Source organism: Prionailurus viverrinus, chromosome B4, assembly GCF_022837055.1.
Source record: "Prionailurus viverrinus isolate Anna chromosome B4, UM_Priviv_1.0, whole genome shotgun sequence".
NCBI lineage: Eukaryota > Metazoa > Chordata > Mammalia > Carnivora > Felidae > Prionailurus > Prionailurus viverrinus.
In genome coordinates, this window is record NC_062567.1 from 57,002,165 (window position 1) to 57,019,719 (window position 17,555).

The window sequence follows — 17,555 nt, forward strand, 5'->3', positions numbered from 1 at the left end:
ACCACAGACACTGTGACGGAAATTCATACTGGAACCATGATGTAGCCTAACTAAAATGTGTACAGGAACAGGAAGTAACATACCTAAGTCAAACACACAATCACATATGCCCTCTGAAATATAAGTTATATTCTATCACCAAGACTTTCTGAAATTCAGTCTTCACATTTTTCATCCACTTTGGGTCACCCAGTTATAATCCCTAAGGGAAGTCTGGGAACTAAATTTCAGACTCTGCTCTGTGAAGACACACCCATGAGCTTTATAGAAAAGGTCACTCAGGGGCGCCTGGGTGGCGCAGTTAAGCGTCCGACTTCAGCCAGGTCACGATCTCGCGGTCCGTGAGTTCGAGCCCCGCGTCAGGCTCTGGGCTGATGGCTCAGAGCCTGGAGCCTGCTTCCGATTCTGTGTCTCCCTCTCTCTCTGCCCCTCCCCCGTTCATGCTCTGTCTCTCTCTGTCCCAAAAATAAATAAACGTTGAAAAAAAAAAATTTAAAAAAAAAAAAAAAAAAGAAAAGGTCACTCAGCCAACCTTGCCACCTTGGAATTCAGGGTCCTCATAGGTAAAATGAGAAAAGTCTATGACCAAAGCCTAATCATACTAATTATATGTCATTAAATTTTGTAACTCGAGTCTTTGGCAACAATACTAAAGATAGTGATAGGTCAGTTAGATTTTGCCTCATCTTTGTGTCTCTCCAATAACTAATATGGAGTTATTGCTTCAGTAAATTCATTAAAGGATAATAATAATGAGGAGAAAGAGGAGGAAGCAGAGGGGAAGAAAGAGAAAAAGGAGGAGAAGCCACCCAAATATATCTATGACTATATAAATTTATCAGTATTAACTGAAGACCAAATAAATATATGCTTTAATGGATGTTTTAGTTATACTGATGCTTTCCTTCTCTAAATGAAATAATAGCAGTAATTATTAAAGTAATTAGACTAAGGATGAACCAAAAAAAGATTATTTCTAATAGAAAGAAGAAGAAAAAAGACATGGTCATGTGAAGATTCCTGAATCTTTTAGGACGTTAAAGGAAATATTTCCTTATGTTAAAAAATAAATTATAAATCTGGCATTGGAGAGAGAGAGACCTAATGTGCTATTCAATCATTTATTCAATAAATATTAATAGAATATCTATAATGGGCAAAACATTGTGGCATATGGTATTTTAGCAAAGACAAAAAGAATGTGGTCCCTGACCACAAGACCTTACAATCTAAGAGGGAAAATAAGACATAAATACAGCTAGCTGTAATATAAAATAGAATGTGACAAGAGATATAAGATAAGAATGAATAATTTATAAATAATATAGGTCAGAAGAAGGAGGGATCCGTGGTGGGCAAATTTATTGAAGAATTATTCATGGAGAACGGAGCATCTGAGATAAGCCTTGAAGGATGGGTAGAAATTTAACTTGCAGAGAAGGAGAGGAGTGAAGAAGACAGGAAATGCAGGGAAGATAACGCCACATGGGTAAAAAATAAGACTTGTTCAGAGAAGACCTATAAATGTCACTTATGGAATACTTTTTATATCCTTTTAAAGGTTAATTCATTTCCCCTTATAATCATCATAGTAGAATGGACTCTTCACCCCCACTTTACAGATGAGCCCCCTGGGGCACATCAAGTGAAGTCCTCTGTGCAAAGTCACACCACTGGTGAGTGGCAGGGTCACTGGGAGCAGAGGTCTGACCATTCCAAAGCTACATCCTTTACTTACTATAGCATGTTACTTCTCTCCTGCCTCCATAACGAGGAGGGATGGGATCCAAGCCAGCCCAGACCAATGGGGCCATTAAACCATAGGCTAATGGGTTCACATCTTCAGAAAGATTTTGCATATCACTGGGGAAATGTTTGCTGAAACATTGCATTAAAAATCCTCATTGGCCATGGTTAGTAGGAGATGGAGACAAAGGATGGAAGAGGGAAAGTAACCAAGTGCGGTGGTTCAAGTGAGAGGCAGCAAAGCCCTGACAGAAATAATCATGCTGAAATGGAAAGGAAAAAGCAGACGCAGAAGATTTTACAGAGCCAGAGTCAGTAGAATCTGAATGTGTAAACTGAGAGAGAAAAATATGTTTGTCATCACTTTCAAGTTTCTAACACTTAACTAAGAAAGCTGCACTGTTTTATGGGGAAACAATTCAATCTTGGATATAGTTATTGAGTTTCAATGGCAGTGGGTCAACTGAGATCAAATTCATGGCCCAGTAAAGCCAAGGGAGTGAGTGACAGAGAGAGGATATGAAGAACAAAAACACCCAGTACTAAACCTTTGAAGGGAGCTCTCATTTAAATGGCCAAAGAGGCTACAAAGAAGTCAAGCAAAGCATGACACAAGTCAGAATAGAAAAGTGGCAGAGAAAGAGAGAGAGACACAGAACTATCATAAACACATGGGCAGTGAAAGCCACGATGGTACCACAATCAAGTGAAAGACAACCACAACTTTCCATGGAACACAACACCAACTGGACACAACACTTCTAATACACGTTCATTTTCTTAAAACAAAAAGGTTACTTGTTTTATGATGAAATGTGTTTTGATCAACTTTTATTATATGTAACATTAAAATCATCACTTGTGTATTTTTAAATAATTATCTATCTTCTTCTTTCCAATGACTGGCATTTCAGAGACAATCTATTATTCTGACTGACAAGTCTAGAAAAGAAAAGAAGGGAAAAATAATCTTTATTGGATGCTAACATGTGCCAGGCATGATTTGCATTTTGACATATAACAGTTATGCGTGTGTGTATAGGGTCTGGTATATATATTCTTCTACTGTCCTTATTTATATATATGCCTACACACACAAACATACAAACCAGGCCCTTTTCATAAACTGTGGCTGATACAGTTGATGGCAAACTAAACATAGGGATATTTAAAACTATAGCCCTGAGATTCATAAGGTTCTATGATGATGGACAGGTTCTAGAGTACTAAGTTTTTAACTAATTAATTAAATCCAAAGTCAGTTGTATAGTCAGGAAATAAGTGTTTACTGCCACCTGGTGGAAGTCTGGCCTATCTACAAACAAGTAAGCTAGTTGTCTTTGAAAGGGCAATTACAAAATCTTTAACAAGTAAAATTATTTGCACTACCCAATCTATCTTGTTCTGGAAAGGATCATTGTTGCTTTAATAATATCCAAAGAAAGAAAATGGAGAAGCAGCAGATCAGAAATTGTGATACTTGATTTATAATTGCTCCCTTGACTATGGAGGAACTATTTACTGAGGCTCTCATATCATCCCATTCAAAATATGATAAAATTACCTTCTCCCCCATTGACCATTGATATGGTTGTGAACTCTCCTGTACCAATAAGGAGACATTGGTGTTTATTGACACGAGTAAAGGATCTAGGGCAAATGTCAATGAGTGTGCTTATAATTGTGCTGTGCATTAAATGCAAATGCAAACATACATGGCTGTTCACCTTCCTTCCCCTCATGTTACCTTATTTCTTGTTTGGCCCCATGGAAACTGACATCACAGGAAGACCTAACAATATGGTACTGTAAATGTACTGTAACACAGTATCTGACAAAGCCACAATTGGCTTCATTATCTAATTCACAATTAAATACTTTGTTCCACATTTTGTCCATGAGTTTCTAGCATTGGCTATTTCTCAAAAATAAATTTTGAATTATCCAAAACAAAATAGCGTTACATTTGTATTGCTATTCTTTTTTATTTTTTTTTAAGTTTATTTATTTTTTGACAGACACAGAATGCAAGCATGAGCTGGGGAGGGGCAGAGAGAGAGGGAGACACAGAATCCGAAGCAGGCTCCAGGCTCCAAGCTGTCAGCACAAGGCCTGACGCCGGGCTCAAACTCACAAGCTGTGAGATCATGACCTGGGCCAAAGTCAGACGCTTAACCAACTAAGCCACACAGGCACCCCTATTGCTATTCTTAAATAGCTTGCAGTTTATGTGCTTTGTCTCTATAATTAAACTACGGAAGCCTCAGCATATGAAATGGTCTAATTTCCTTTGGATAGTGTCCCCTTCATTTCTATACAAGCAATCGCCTTACTGACATTTTTCTGAAAAACTTGGCCACCCTGGAAGTTAAAACAGAATATCATGTTTAGGAAGTATATGTTTAAGTAAAATTTTGAGGTTTTTCTTTTTTTTTTCTTCATTTGTGCTTAGATTTAAGGTTGCAGCCCTTTAAACTCCCTGTGAGATTTAACATGGTCATCTATGGATGTCAATAATTTTAACATTACACAAAATCAGTTGTCTCAGATGCGTATGCACAGGAGATGTCCCAGTGACTGAATTCATATCATTCTCCTCTACACTGTAAACACCCAATGATAAGGACCAATGGTTAATAACCTTTGTTTTCTTCACAACATCAAAATAGTGCTTCCACCCAGTGGGCAGTCCATAAATGCCTGTGTAATGTTGGTAAGACATAGGTCAAGGCTTCTCACCATTGGCACTATTGGCATTTGGGGCCAGATAATTCTTTGTGGTGGGGGCCATCCTAGGCATTACAAGATGTTTCCCTGCATCCCCAGCCTCTACCCACTAGATGCCAGTAGCTCCCTCTCACCAGTTCTGACAATAAAAATGTCTCCAGACATTGCCAAATACGCCCTGGGGGACAGGATGACCACTGGTGAGAACCACTGGTATAGATGAAGCAATGCAAGTCTAGCATTGAGCCCAAAGACCATCATTATCTTGTTTTTTGTTTTGTTTTGTTTGTTGTTTTTTTTTTAACTTTGGACAAAGTAAATCGCCTCTCAGAGCCTGGGTCCCTTCTTCTGTAAAGTGAAATGATTGGATGCAGACCTTCAATCTCTCTCTCTGATTGATCCTTTAGGTTATCTAGTGTTTACTAAATATAAATTAAATATCAGACTCCGTTCTAGGCGCAAGGCATCCCGTGGTGAGCCCCTAAACTTCCCCCCATTCAGTCATCTGACTTACAAAGAAATACCAGTTCTGGAAAAAAATTACAATCAATAATAGTAGGAGTAGTGATAGTAATAATAAACAATGCTACTCCACATTTTTTGTCCCCTCCTTCTCAATGGAAGGAAAGGGACTTAATACTTATTGAATACATTTTATGTGCAAAGTGCTAAACATTCCATATCATCTTTAATCCCAAAAGAATCCCATGTAATATATACAATCATCTTTTTTACACACAAGGCAACCGATGTTCAGAGAGGTCAAATATTTGCTTAAAGTCAGAGAGACTGTGAGCAGTATACATGGGATTTTTTCCCCCACTACACTAGGCTGTCTTTGCCACACTGGCCAATATAAACACCATATAGTCAAAGGCAATTCAAGAATTACATAATCCAATTTGCCAGAAATGCCTCAAGCACATTAAAAAGTAATATTTCAAATTATCAATATGTGTGTTGAGAATGGAAAGGATGAGGGAAAAGAGCCTTTTCACTGCCAAATCCTGCTCCTGTAATAGGAACTTCCCTATAATGTAAAAACAGTTCCCTTCTCATCTAATTTTTTTTAAATAGACCTTTAAAAACCTGTCTAGTAGGACTTGCTTTCCCTTTATTACTGCTTCTCCTGCACGGCCATGATACGAAAACTCAGTTCACCTTTCCTTCCGCTTCCTGGCTCCCTTGTCATTCCTCTCCCCAAACCCCCCACCCCGGATTCCAGTCTCCACCGAAAATGCTCTCAACCACAGATGACTGTGTTCTTGCCAAATGCTGTAAATACATTTTGTTCCTGACCTTTTCGGTAGCACTCCCTCCTTCTTGAAAGCCTATCTTCCCTTGCTTGACATTGTGATTCAGCCCATTTGACCTTCCAGTTGCTTCCGTGACTTCTCAGGCTCCCAATCTGCTGCCCATCCTTTAAAAACTGGCATTCCCCACAGTTCCACCTTCAAACATCTCCTCACTCTCCTCATACTCCCTGATGATCACACCCATGCTGACGATGACTACATCTACTTCTCCAGGTGCACCAGTCCCCAAACTTCCAGAAGATGCGAACACTGTCCCTATCAGGCATTTTCACCTGTATACTTTAGAGCACTTCCAATTAGACATAGTCAAAAGTGAATGGATTATTTTCCTCATCAACACTGCACCCTTTCCCATGTTCCCTAAATTGGTGAATGACGTCGCCAGTTCTCCAAAGCCAGAATCCTACTCCTTAACCCCTAACATTCCATGGATTACCATTTTTTCCATTGCTTCCAATGTCCTAAAAATGTATTCTCCCCTTCGCCTTCTTGCCATTACCAATGTCACCCCCTTGGTTCAAATCCTCAAAATACCCTGATGGTATCAGATCTTTCTCTCCTATCTGGGCTCCCTGCCTCTCAGGCAATCCCTTCCAGCTGCTTTACAAAGGCTCCAGAGTAGGGCGCCTGGGGGGCTCAGTCAGTTAAGCATCCCACTTGGGCTCAGGTCATGATCTCATGGATCTCAAGTTTGAGCTCCGTGTCTGGCTCTCTGCTGTCAGCCCAGAGCCCGCTTTGTATCCTCTGTCTCCCTCTCTCTCTGCCTTCCCCTCCCCTCGCACTCTGTCTCTCTCTCAAAAATAAATAAACATTAAAATTTTTTAAAAACGCTCCAGAGTAGTTCTATCCACTGGAACTTTCCCTGTGATGATGGAAAATGTTCTGTATTTGTGCTACCCAATATCATGTGCTTATTGAGCCCCTTGAAATGTGGCTAGTGTAACTGACAAACTGGCTTTTTAATTTTAATAGTACTTATTTTAATTTAAATAGCCAACATGTGGCTAGCGACTACCGCATTGGACAATGCAACACTAGAGTGGTCATCTTTAAACACAAATTTATTTAGAACACTGCTCTTTACTTTTAAAATAAAACCGGGGCGCCTGGGTGGCGCAGTTGGTTAAGCGTCCGACTTCAGCCAGGTCATGATCTCGCGGCCCGTGAGTTCGAGCCCGGCGTCAGGCTCTGGGCTGATGGCTCAGAGCCTGGAGCCTGCTTCCGATTCTGTGTCTCCCTCTCTCTCTGCCCCTCCCCCGTTCATGCTCTGTCTCTCTCTGTCTTAAAAATAAATAAACGTTGAAAAAAAAATTTTTTTAAATAAAATAAAATAAAACCAATTCTCCTTAACTTAATATATACGGCCTGAAAAAAATCAGCTTCCTACATTTCTGCCCCCCCCCCAACCTTCTAGCACCACGTCCAAACTCACACAAATCCTGTGTGTGATACACATATGTATTATCCATATAAAACTAGTTTGTAGAATACCACACACCTCCTTGCCTGTGCAAAAGCTGTCCTCGCCGCCTGCACACTCTCCTTGCCCACCTGCCTTACTCATCCATCAGGCAGCTCCTCCTCTAGCCTCTTCACCATTCCTTGTACCTCCTCGGCACCTTAGTGCTTCCCTGTCAGCACGTCACTATTCCTATTGCTACAATACACTTATCACACTGTACTCAGAGCTCCCTGAGGGTGGAAATTGAGTTTTCTAGTGACATCACTGGTGTCTACCAAATGTTTGCAAATAGGTGTCCATCCCCAGCCTCTAAGGTAACTACTTGAATCATTATTCCTATTACTAGTTACATCAAATCCAAACCTTTCAATCAAAATCTTCAAGCAAAGGGATCTGTCACTCAATAATTCCTTTTAGAACCTCTCTCCTTGAGCCAAGCCTCCCTTTTTACATTGTCTGCTGATGATGTGGAACATTCCACAACCCTGTCTGTGCCTCCTTGATTGTCCTTCTGCTTCTCTACCAACCTGTGTCTATTACTTTCTTGGAGAACCAGGGAAAAGTTTGCCCCAAACAAGAGCCTCCTTTGGCTTACCTCACAACTCCACCTGACTGACATGATCCTGCCTCTGACCATCCTGTGGCCATTTATTGTACACTGTGTTCCAAACTAGAAGGTCAATTCTTTGAGGGCAGAGATTTTCTCCTCTGCTTCCTTTCCTATCTGCAGCATCCTCTACCATGCTATGCATTTATCAGGCACTTAAAAAGTATATGTTAAAGACAGTATGACATCTTAAAGAGAATGTCTGTTGCTGCTATGAATTCCAAAAATAATTATTCCCAACTCCTGCATTTTCAACATCCTATTATGTGTATCTTATTGTTTAAGTAGTATCTAGATATTAAAGATGAAACTGAAACAGCAAAATAAATAAAAGCCATAGAGCCCTTTCTCTCCTATAAGTAAGGGTCTAATTAAACAAAATAAATAAGGCTAGGAGTTACAAATCCACATGCTAGGAGCTCCTTACCATACCTCAATGACATGAATAATGATTTGAAATTAAAGACCTGGGCATTTTTAAAAAGCAAAATGATAAAAAGGATAAGCATTGTTTTTTCTTCTTTTTTTAAATATGTATTTACTTATTTATTTATTTATTTTTGACAGTGAGAAAGAGTGCAAGTGATGGGGTGGGGAGGAGACAGAGGGAAAGAGAGGGGGGGGGAGGGAGACAGAATCTGAGGCAGACTCCAGGCTCTGAGCTGTCAGCACGGAGCCCAACGTGGGGCTCGAACTCACAAACCGTGAGATCATGACCTGAGCCAAAGTCGGATGCTTAACCAACTGAGCCACCCAGCTGCCCCAACATTGTTTTTTAACTGTTGTCAGAGGCTATATCCATCTGCTGTGGAATTAGAACTGGAAATCAATGTTTTTATCAAGTCATAGTGACTATAATAAATGTGCTTTTGCCACACCTGAAGACACTTTCACACCATATGACAAGCGTGCTGAGATGTGACTGTACCAGGACCTTTTCTGACCTGAGCTGACATATGAAATATAAAACCCCAACCTATGGATGCCAATATTCTAAAGCTAAGATTCTTCTTTTGAGTTAGAATACTACACAGAAGCACCCATTCTGTTAAAATCGGTAGACAATAAATTCCTGCTTTTCAATTTTCAGATATGTATTTAATGCTTAATTCTCCTTCTCTCACCTTCTCCTAAAAAAAAAAAAAAAGTGCTATCTCAAGTATTAAAGGTCAAAGCAGAGATCCTACAAGTACACCAGAATCTTTAATGGACAGTATAGTATCTGGCATTTAAAGTCATATCCTCTAGAGATAGAATGAAAAGAGGCTTTCAAATTATTTTCAAGGAATGAGCTGCTTTCTATTTTTCAATTTTTAATGGACTACTTTATGTATTGAGGTCTTAGATCTTCATTAAAGTTAATAAACAATTTAATTTTCAATAATCTAGTCATTTGAATTATCAATGATACAAGTTTTAACTGTAGAAATTAACTAAGAAAACTAATAATGTTTAATCATGTCAGCTTTCTAGAGAATGTCCATAGTTACAACAGCCATTGACTGAAAGCTGAATTATGGAGAAGAGTCACTAACACCAGATCCAAGAGAATTTTAATACAAATTTCTTATCTTTTAAAGGACATCCCATAGACTTTTCTAATTCTTATTTTAGACGAGATTCTCCACCTTACTGTTTAATTTTACATCAAAGCATTACTTTTCAACAAAGTTACTTCAAAACATTCAAGGTGTAAACAGCCCATAAACGGCAAAGCTATATTTAATTTATTTGAACAGATTCATCAATAATAAAAGTATTTATATTTATACTATTTACTATAGTAAATAGTATAAATATATAGTAAATTTTATATAGTAAATTTTCTCATAATGAAATTAATCATGCCGGCACCACTTACCAGATGCCCACCATGAGGCACACATTATGCCAAGCCCTTTACCCTATTTAATTCTCTTAATACTTGTATTCTATGAATGTTGTGATTATCCCCATTTTACAGAGGAAGAAATTAGAGCTTAGAGAGATTAATTTGCCCAAATATGGCTCCAAATTCCTCTCAAATACAAATCCCCAAATCTTCTTCCTATCCTCTAAGCTTACAGAAGCCTGAATAGCTTCTTTGTATTCATTCATTCATTCATTCATTCAAGAAATAGTCATCAAATGCTCTCTAAGTTCCAGGCATTGCCCTAGATGCTGGGGACACAGTGGTGATGTAGAAAATAAAAATAAAGTAAAAAAAATAAAAATAAAAAAATAAACCCCCCTGCCTTCAGAGAGCATACATTCTGACAGAGAATGCCAAAAAAATAAAATGTACCATAAGTCAGAGAGTGGTAAGTACTATGAAGAAAATTACCACAGATTAATAGGATGTAAAGGGTAATGGTGTCGGGTGCTGGTTTACACAGGGGTCAGCACATTTACGGAAACTTCCTGTTTCCCATACCTTTTTCTCATCACTTCTGCGTCCCCACTTCCTTATCTTCCCTCACATCCGAAACCACAAGTTAGATAAGTCATACTAAAAATTTCTAAGGCCAAATTCTGGTTTAGAATCCCAGAAGAAACTCTAAATTGAAAAACAGAAACAGACTTGAGGGGAGTAGAATGGATGGATATTTTCATACATCTAAAAAAACTAGTATCTTCAAAATTATTTTTGCATTTTATAGCCAAACTTTAATTAAATCATTTCTAAAACATCTAAGCTGTTGCTTCTTCCCACTCTTCCTATCTACCTGATTGTCAACATGCTTGTAGTGAAGAAAGGAAGGACCTTATTTGTTGTTACCATTTTTATTAGCAGTTTTAGGACTGTTCAGTGTCTCAGGAAGAAATGCCTTTCCTCTCCAACAGTTTGAACAATAAAAGCCAGTAAAACCAGTTTCTGTGAAAACGGCCTGAAACAATCAAGGCTCTACTACACCAAAAATGAATTGATCACGTCTCCAATGCAGACATTCTGAAAGAATGAAGCTAAATACAAAAGTTTAGACTGAATAGATACTCTCTTGCCCTTGACCTTAAAGGAAACCAACCAGTGTTCTGTTGTTACTGTTGTTTTAATTTTTAAGACAAAGATTATTTAAAGGCTTCAACTAATATTTACATATTAAGAATAATTTATATGCCAGCCCAGATCATAATAGGCAATGGTCAAATTTTGTATCATGACTGTTCCTACAAATATAGCAATGTTTGGAGAGCCTAACTGCTTATGTCACTATCCGGAGTCAGAGATTTAATAGTACTCTATCTATTAGACTTACCTCTGCAGCTAAATAGTTCCCAGTTGCAAGGTGTTTAAATCTGAACAAGCTGTTCCATTGTCCAGCACCGCCACGGCAAGGGTCATGATGAACTACCTACAGACAAAAAGAGCAACAACGATAAAGGCTAAAAGATACTCATGTTGCTGGCAAGCAAATGCCAACATTTTACACAAAGTGCTCGCCTGTTAATACTAACTTGTCAAATCTAATATGTTTTCATAAGAGGACAATGTGGCAGAAAAACAAAATTCCCCCACAAATGAGCAAGAGACCTAACAGTTAACTCACTGTATGCATGCATGATGCTCATGCCTTAACTGTGCAAATACAGCCTTACTCCAAAAGACAGGTTTCCCAGGCCAAAACTGGAAACGCTGTGGGGTTTTTCCCCATTTGTTACTCAAATATTCTTTCAACAAATCCTATTAAAAGCTTACTATGCACCAAGTACTCTTCTAGACAATAGGACACAGCAATGAGTAAGACTAGAGCTTTTAATACATAAGATTTGGCAAGTGCTAGGAGAAAATAAACAGAGCGCATGACAGAGGAGGTAGGGAAGGCTTCTTCTTGAGATGTAGTGATTAGCACAGGCCACTCAGAGATGACATGGTGGCTGAAACCCGCAGGGTAAGAATAAACAGTCACGTAGAGAGATTGGAAGATATCATTCCAGGTAGAGAGAACCACAAATGCCAAGACCTGGAGCTTTCTCAACTAACTTAATTCTTGGCCCTATCCGTGGATGCTTTTTTACTAATACCATGTCCTTTCATATCTGTCCTAGGAACTGGCTGAGCCAGGAACTGGCCCAGATGCTGAGCCACCAGGCTCCGTGAGTACAAAAGAAGGTGCTCTGAAGCAGCTGCTTACGCCAGGTGACCTGATGCACAGCAGCAAATCCTAGGCTTTACAGTCTGAAGATGACTGTGTTTGAGCCCCAGCTCTGCCAATTACTAGGGTATGATCACAGCAAGCAACTGAACATCTTCAAGCCAGTTTCATCATGTCCAAATGATTTTAATTCATAAGACTGTTTTGAAGATTAAGTACCAGGAGAACTTTTCATTATTCTCCCCCAACAGGTTACCTTCTTTTTGTTAATACTGACCATACTTAGACTCCTGCCCCCAGCCTCAAATTCTGTGTGCTGCTATACAGAACTTTCTAATATTTTTTGCTAGACTCCGGCATCTAGGAATCCCCTACTCTGATAGCTCAAGTAAGATAATAATTATGAAAATACTTCAAAGTGGATGAAGTCTTAAAAACACTCTCCCTGTGATCAAAAACCTACCCATCCTAAAAGGCTAAGTTCTCAAACTTCTTCCACAAATCCTTTACAAATCACACTGGCTATACTCTAACTCCTTTGACAAAGACATTGATACCTTTGAGAATGCTCAAGTCTATCGGCTGTCTCACATACATACACAGATTTTGCACACAATTGCTGGAGGTTAACAAATAACTTGAAGCTCACCACAGATCGCAGACTAAGAATTCCTATCCTATACAGTAGTGCATCTAGCAATGCTCGTATAGCTCCCTAAAGGACAATTTGGAGATACAGAGTGTCATCATTTATCACAATGATTTTGCAAGGCTGCTCTTGGCATCATCAGGCATTGGCCAAGATACAAAAATCCTGCAAGTCACAGCCTTCTAAGTGATCCACTGTATCACAGGGGTAGGAAGCCTCATCAACAGGGTTCTGGAGTCATTCCACTGGAACAGAAAGCAGAGAAAAGTAGAATAGAGCTTCTCTCTTTCTCTCTCTCCCAAAATAAATAAACTTTAAAAACAATTTTGAAATAATAAAAATAAAGATAGGAAATATGTTTGTTGTACAATTTCATCTCTATTCTAAACCATGGCAGAATTATCCAAACCAAGCCTACAGAATTATTTTGATGTTACCATTATAATTAAGGGTCAGCTCACTGGAATAAACATAATACTTCCTCATTTTCTGTTTCAATAGTCTGTAATGTGTGCCGTTACCCCTCTTTCAGCAGGGTTACTTCCCTCTTTTTTTCATCATGTGAAAAATAAGTATGTTCTGTTATTACTTCTTCTAACACGAGATATAATTCAAGGGCCCACATTTGCCCCTGCTCGTTCATTTTCCTGTACTTGCATAGAATGTCTTCAGATCCTCATCTCCTACCACTTCTTTCAAGTCCAAATGCGTTTATTCAAGATACGTACAAATATTATACCTTCTAAAGCAATTATTTACATGTTGAAATACATATTATTTTATTACAAATCATTTTCCTTTTCTTCTTTGTTTTGAAATTTAGGCATTTTATCAATTTTTAATCATGAAAATCTATAAATAATATTACCTATGAATTCTATTTTAAGCTATTAAAGGAAGTGCCACAAAATATATGCTGTAAAAGGGGAGTGATGGGTTTAAAATGATTGCAAATCACTGCTATAGCCTTAGATGTCCATTACATCAGGATCGAACTTATCAAATGTTGGCTCGTTCATGAATAATTACATCTATCTTATCTCCTCCATGGTATAGAAAGATCCTTTAAAGAAAAATCCATACCTTACAATTCTTAATTACTCTGTCATACTGGCAATGACTTTTTAAAGGATGGATGAATTCTTAACTATGGGTCTCCTCGTTCCCATAAAAATGGCATCCCCTGAAGACATAAATGTTCTTCTCAGTTACTGTGCGGTTCTGATATCTATCTTCACTTAAAGTGAGTTGTCATATTCCAGTCTTAACTCCAGTGCCATTTGAGGCACATTGCCTGCAGTCTGATCAATCTTCACAACATTTCCCAATGGATTTTTAAAAAGCAACATCTATATATGCTCTTATTAGATGTGAGAGAGAGAGAGAGAGGGAGAGAGAGAGAGAGATGCACCAGAGAGAATAGGTAAAGAAAGTAGTAAGAATTCAAACTGATCATAGTAATGAGGAGGACAAGTTAGTTCACAAATATTACTCTTTTATCAACTTATCACAAATGATGCCTATAATAATAAAATAATCAGCCTAGTAAATCTGATTTACTAGTAAATTTATATATTTTTTATATAAATACTTACTAACATCCAAAAATATTTACACACCTCTATTTCCCAGAGTGCTTTAGAACTAGTAGCAGAAGTGGCTGATTGACGCAAGGTTGTACGAAGGAAAATGTGTTGTTTTTTCTCATATTCGTCACAAGTCAGAAACTTCTCTTGTTCTGCATGAAACAATCTAACAACATCACCCTAGGAAAACAGGAAAATAAAACTGTATTTCCAAGAAAATTCTGAACAAATAGACATATGAAGCAGATGTCTCTTTCTGGTTTTTATACTCTGTACCCTTCTGCTAGTTACTTGCCTTTTAATGATTATTTATATGTTCCAAAAAGAGGAAAACTCAATGAAACACTCAGTGTGAGTATTAAGGTCTATAACCATCTTCTGAAGTATGAATACTAGTGAATACACAGGTTTCGCATGTAGAATTTCAGTAAGACTACCTTCAGTTCTTCTGGCAAATGTTCCATGTAGCACATACTTACTCCTTTTAGTACATCCTCTCGATAGGAACTATATTTCATAAATAAAGTGATTTTCCAGCTCGTGTTGCAATTAACAGCATTCACCTATTAATGAAGAAATGTTAAGTTATAAAACTATGCATTCTGTTTTATACCAGAAATTATTCCTCCAAACGGTAAAAAGAGAGAAAAAAGATAACTTTGGACAATGAGGTATGTACCTCAATACAAATACCATCCAAAACTAGCAATCATAATCTACGTGGATCTTAAGAATATTAATTACTATAACTGGGGTTATGCTCATGAAAACAATAAATGAAGCTACATGACTTTTTTTTCTCTCACAATGAATATAAAATTCATTTTCTTTCCACCTGAACTTACCTCTTTACACCCTGGATTATCCAGAAGCTCTATGTTGCTGGCATGCAGTGGTTGTCCTGCATTCACGGGCATCAAAACAACTTTGTCGCCTACGACAATCTAGGAATCAGAAATAAGTTGCAACCATGACACTGAGTGAATCTGTGGTGCTCCATTTGAAGCTCAAAACAACTGCACAGAAGTCCTCATTATTGACCTAACACACAAATCTTAGTTCAATTCTTTTTCTCCTTGAGGTAAAATGTCTTCTGATTAATGATCATGTAATCATGTTCATAATGCCTATCAGCCTGGATTCATAAAGCCAGTGTAGATCCTTTTCTTATTAGTCTCCTATTTCAGTAAGAACTTTTTTTAATGTCGATAAATAGGACAATTCACCTCAACACGAGGTTCTTGCCATGTTTACACCAAAGAGAGTGAATACATCCGCCACAAACAATCTGCCTAAATATTTGAACCACTTCAAGTGCGAGGAGAAAATGTCATCCATGTATTATCTAGGGAATTAAAAACAAGTCTGTGAAATTTGATCCTTCCCATAATCTCAGAAATCTATTAAACATTCTAATGCCATCTGGATTCAGGAAATGCACAATTAGGTATGACCTGGTAGAAATATGTTTATTGTTTGGTCCTTAAGCACCTGGTTGACTTTTATCTTAAACATCCCAAACTAATATTGTTCTTTAAACTTGGTATTCATTTTTAAGTCAAAAAAAAAAAAAGCTAAAAAACTGACTCTACTGACTGGCTGGCTCAGTCGGTAGAGCACGCAACCCTTGATCTCAGGTCATAAGTTTGAGTCCCATGTTGGGAGTAGAGATCACTTAAAAAACTAATTAAAATATACATAATATTTTTTAATTGGTTTTGGTAGAAATGCTCTAGAGAAGTAAGTCTAAGTTGATTTTTCATCTATGTTATCATTAATGATGACCAATTTACCCTCAAGAATTTCTATTCATAGGAGCGCCTGAGTGGCTCAGTCAGTTAAGCGTCCGACTTCGGCTCAGATCATGATCTCGTGGTTAGAGGGTTCCAGCCCCGCATTGGGCTCTGTGCTGACAGCTCAGAGCCTGAAGCCTGCTTTGCATTCTGTGTCCATCCCCCCCGCCCCTCCCCTGATTGTGCTCTGTCTCTCTCTGTCTCTCAAAAATAAATAAATGTAAAAAAAATTTTTTTAAAGAATTTATATTCATAATTCAAATTGTGGGAAATAAAGTTATGTTTTCTTAATGATAATGAACAGTTTAATTTTGGAATTATTAAAGTCTCTCTTGTGACAATCCATTAGAAGACTTATTATTGTAGGACCTATACTCTTAATTCTCATATGAAATTTCTTACCATCTCAGAAATGAAAAACAATACCTCTCTTTGCATATTTTGTACCAACTGAATATGAGAATACATTAATTTGAGAGAAGACTGAAAAGCAAATCAGGACTCAGAAAATAAGAATAAACAAAACTTCTTCCTGTATCTTAACCTAGACCAAGACTTTCAGGAACATAATTTCATATTTCCAATATAAATTAAGATTTTGTGGGTTATATACAGGAGTCTACATTTACACATAGTACTGCTGTCACAAACTATATCTGGAGATTCAAATAGAGGAGCTTCAAGTTCACTATTCGAGTGAAGGGTAGTTGTTCTTAGTTTGCAGAAGTAGCTTCTAGAATTGGTCTCTGTTCATCACCCGCCTTTCAAGTCATCATCAGTCAGGTGCTGGTGCCTAACTCACAAAAGCCACTGTAGAAGCTCTCTATGCACAGATAAGGGAACACCACCAAGAAAAGGTGTTAAGTGAGAGGGTGAGGAAACAGAGTGGGCTCTATTTGTGTTAAAAGCAGAGGGAAGGAGTAAAAGTACATGCATAAGAAATCTTTCCAGAGGTTAACTGTGGTGCAGGGGGCAAAAACTGGGGAGATGGAAAAAAGGGTAAGAGACTTTAAGTGAAACATCTTTATATTGCTTTCTATCTGTGAACCAAAATTGGTAAGTAGTTTTAAAAATTAAATAAACAAAAACATACAAAAGCCAACATGACATAAACATATTTCCAGCATCCCCTTCTACAACTCACACACACACACACACACACACACACACACACACACACACACACTTCTTACTGCACATGACATCAAAGTGGCTCTAACTCTCAAGAGCCGGACAGAAGTCCGCATCATCATCCATACTACGAATACTGGGATTTAATACACATCTTGCCAGTGCTGTGTCTGATCTTCCAATTTCTTAAGGAACAACTGGATTTGGTTTACAATGTCATTCTCATCTGCATCATATAAATATTAGTCAATAAGCTACTAAATATAATGATATATTTCAGCTGTGTCTTTTCAATTAAAAGAATATTTTTGTTTGCACCTATATCCACTGACCTAAGTCTTACTATTTTAGTGTACTTTTCTGTAAGCTTTGGGTCAATCCATATGTTCTATTTATTTCAAAACACCACCCATAAAGTCTTATACTGTATATTTTTTTTAATTTTTTTTAACGTTTATTTATTTT

General features: G+C 37.8%; 1 protein-coding gene across 4 annotated transcripts in view; it reads right to left on the reverse strand.

Annotated features, from left to right (window-relative positions):
- ITPR2 (inositol 1,4,5-trisphosphate receptor type 2) overlaps nt 1-17,555 on the reverse strand; it is a 515,671-nt gene that overhangs the window by 377,255 nt on the left and 120,861 nt on the right. For all 4 annotated transcript variants that reach the window (XM_047864958.1, XM_047864957.1, XM_047864956.1 and 1 more), the window contains 4 exons: nt 15,012-15,110; nt 14,646-14,729; nt 14,200-14,346; nt 11,095-11,190 (listed from right to left, as the gene is read on the reverse strand). In XM_047864958.1, coding sequence (XP_047720914.1) covers nt 11,095-11,190; nt 14,200-14,346; nt 14,646-14,729; nt 15,012-15,110 — 426 coding nt within the window. The remainder of the gene's footprint in view (nt 1-11,094; nt 11,191-14,199; nt 14,347-14,645; nt 14,730-15,011; nt 15,111-17,555) is intronic.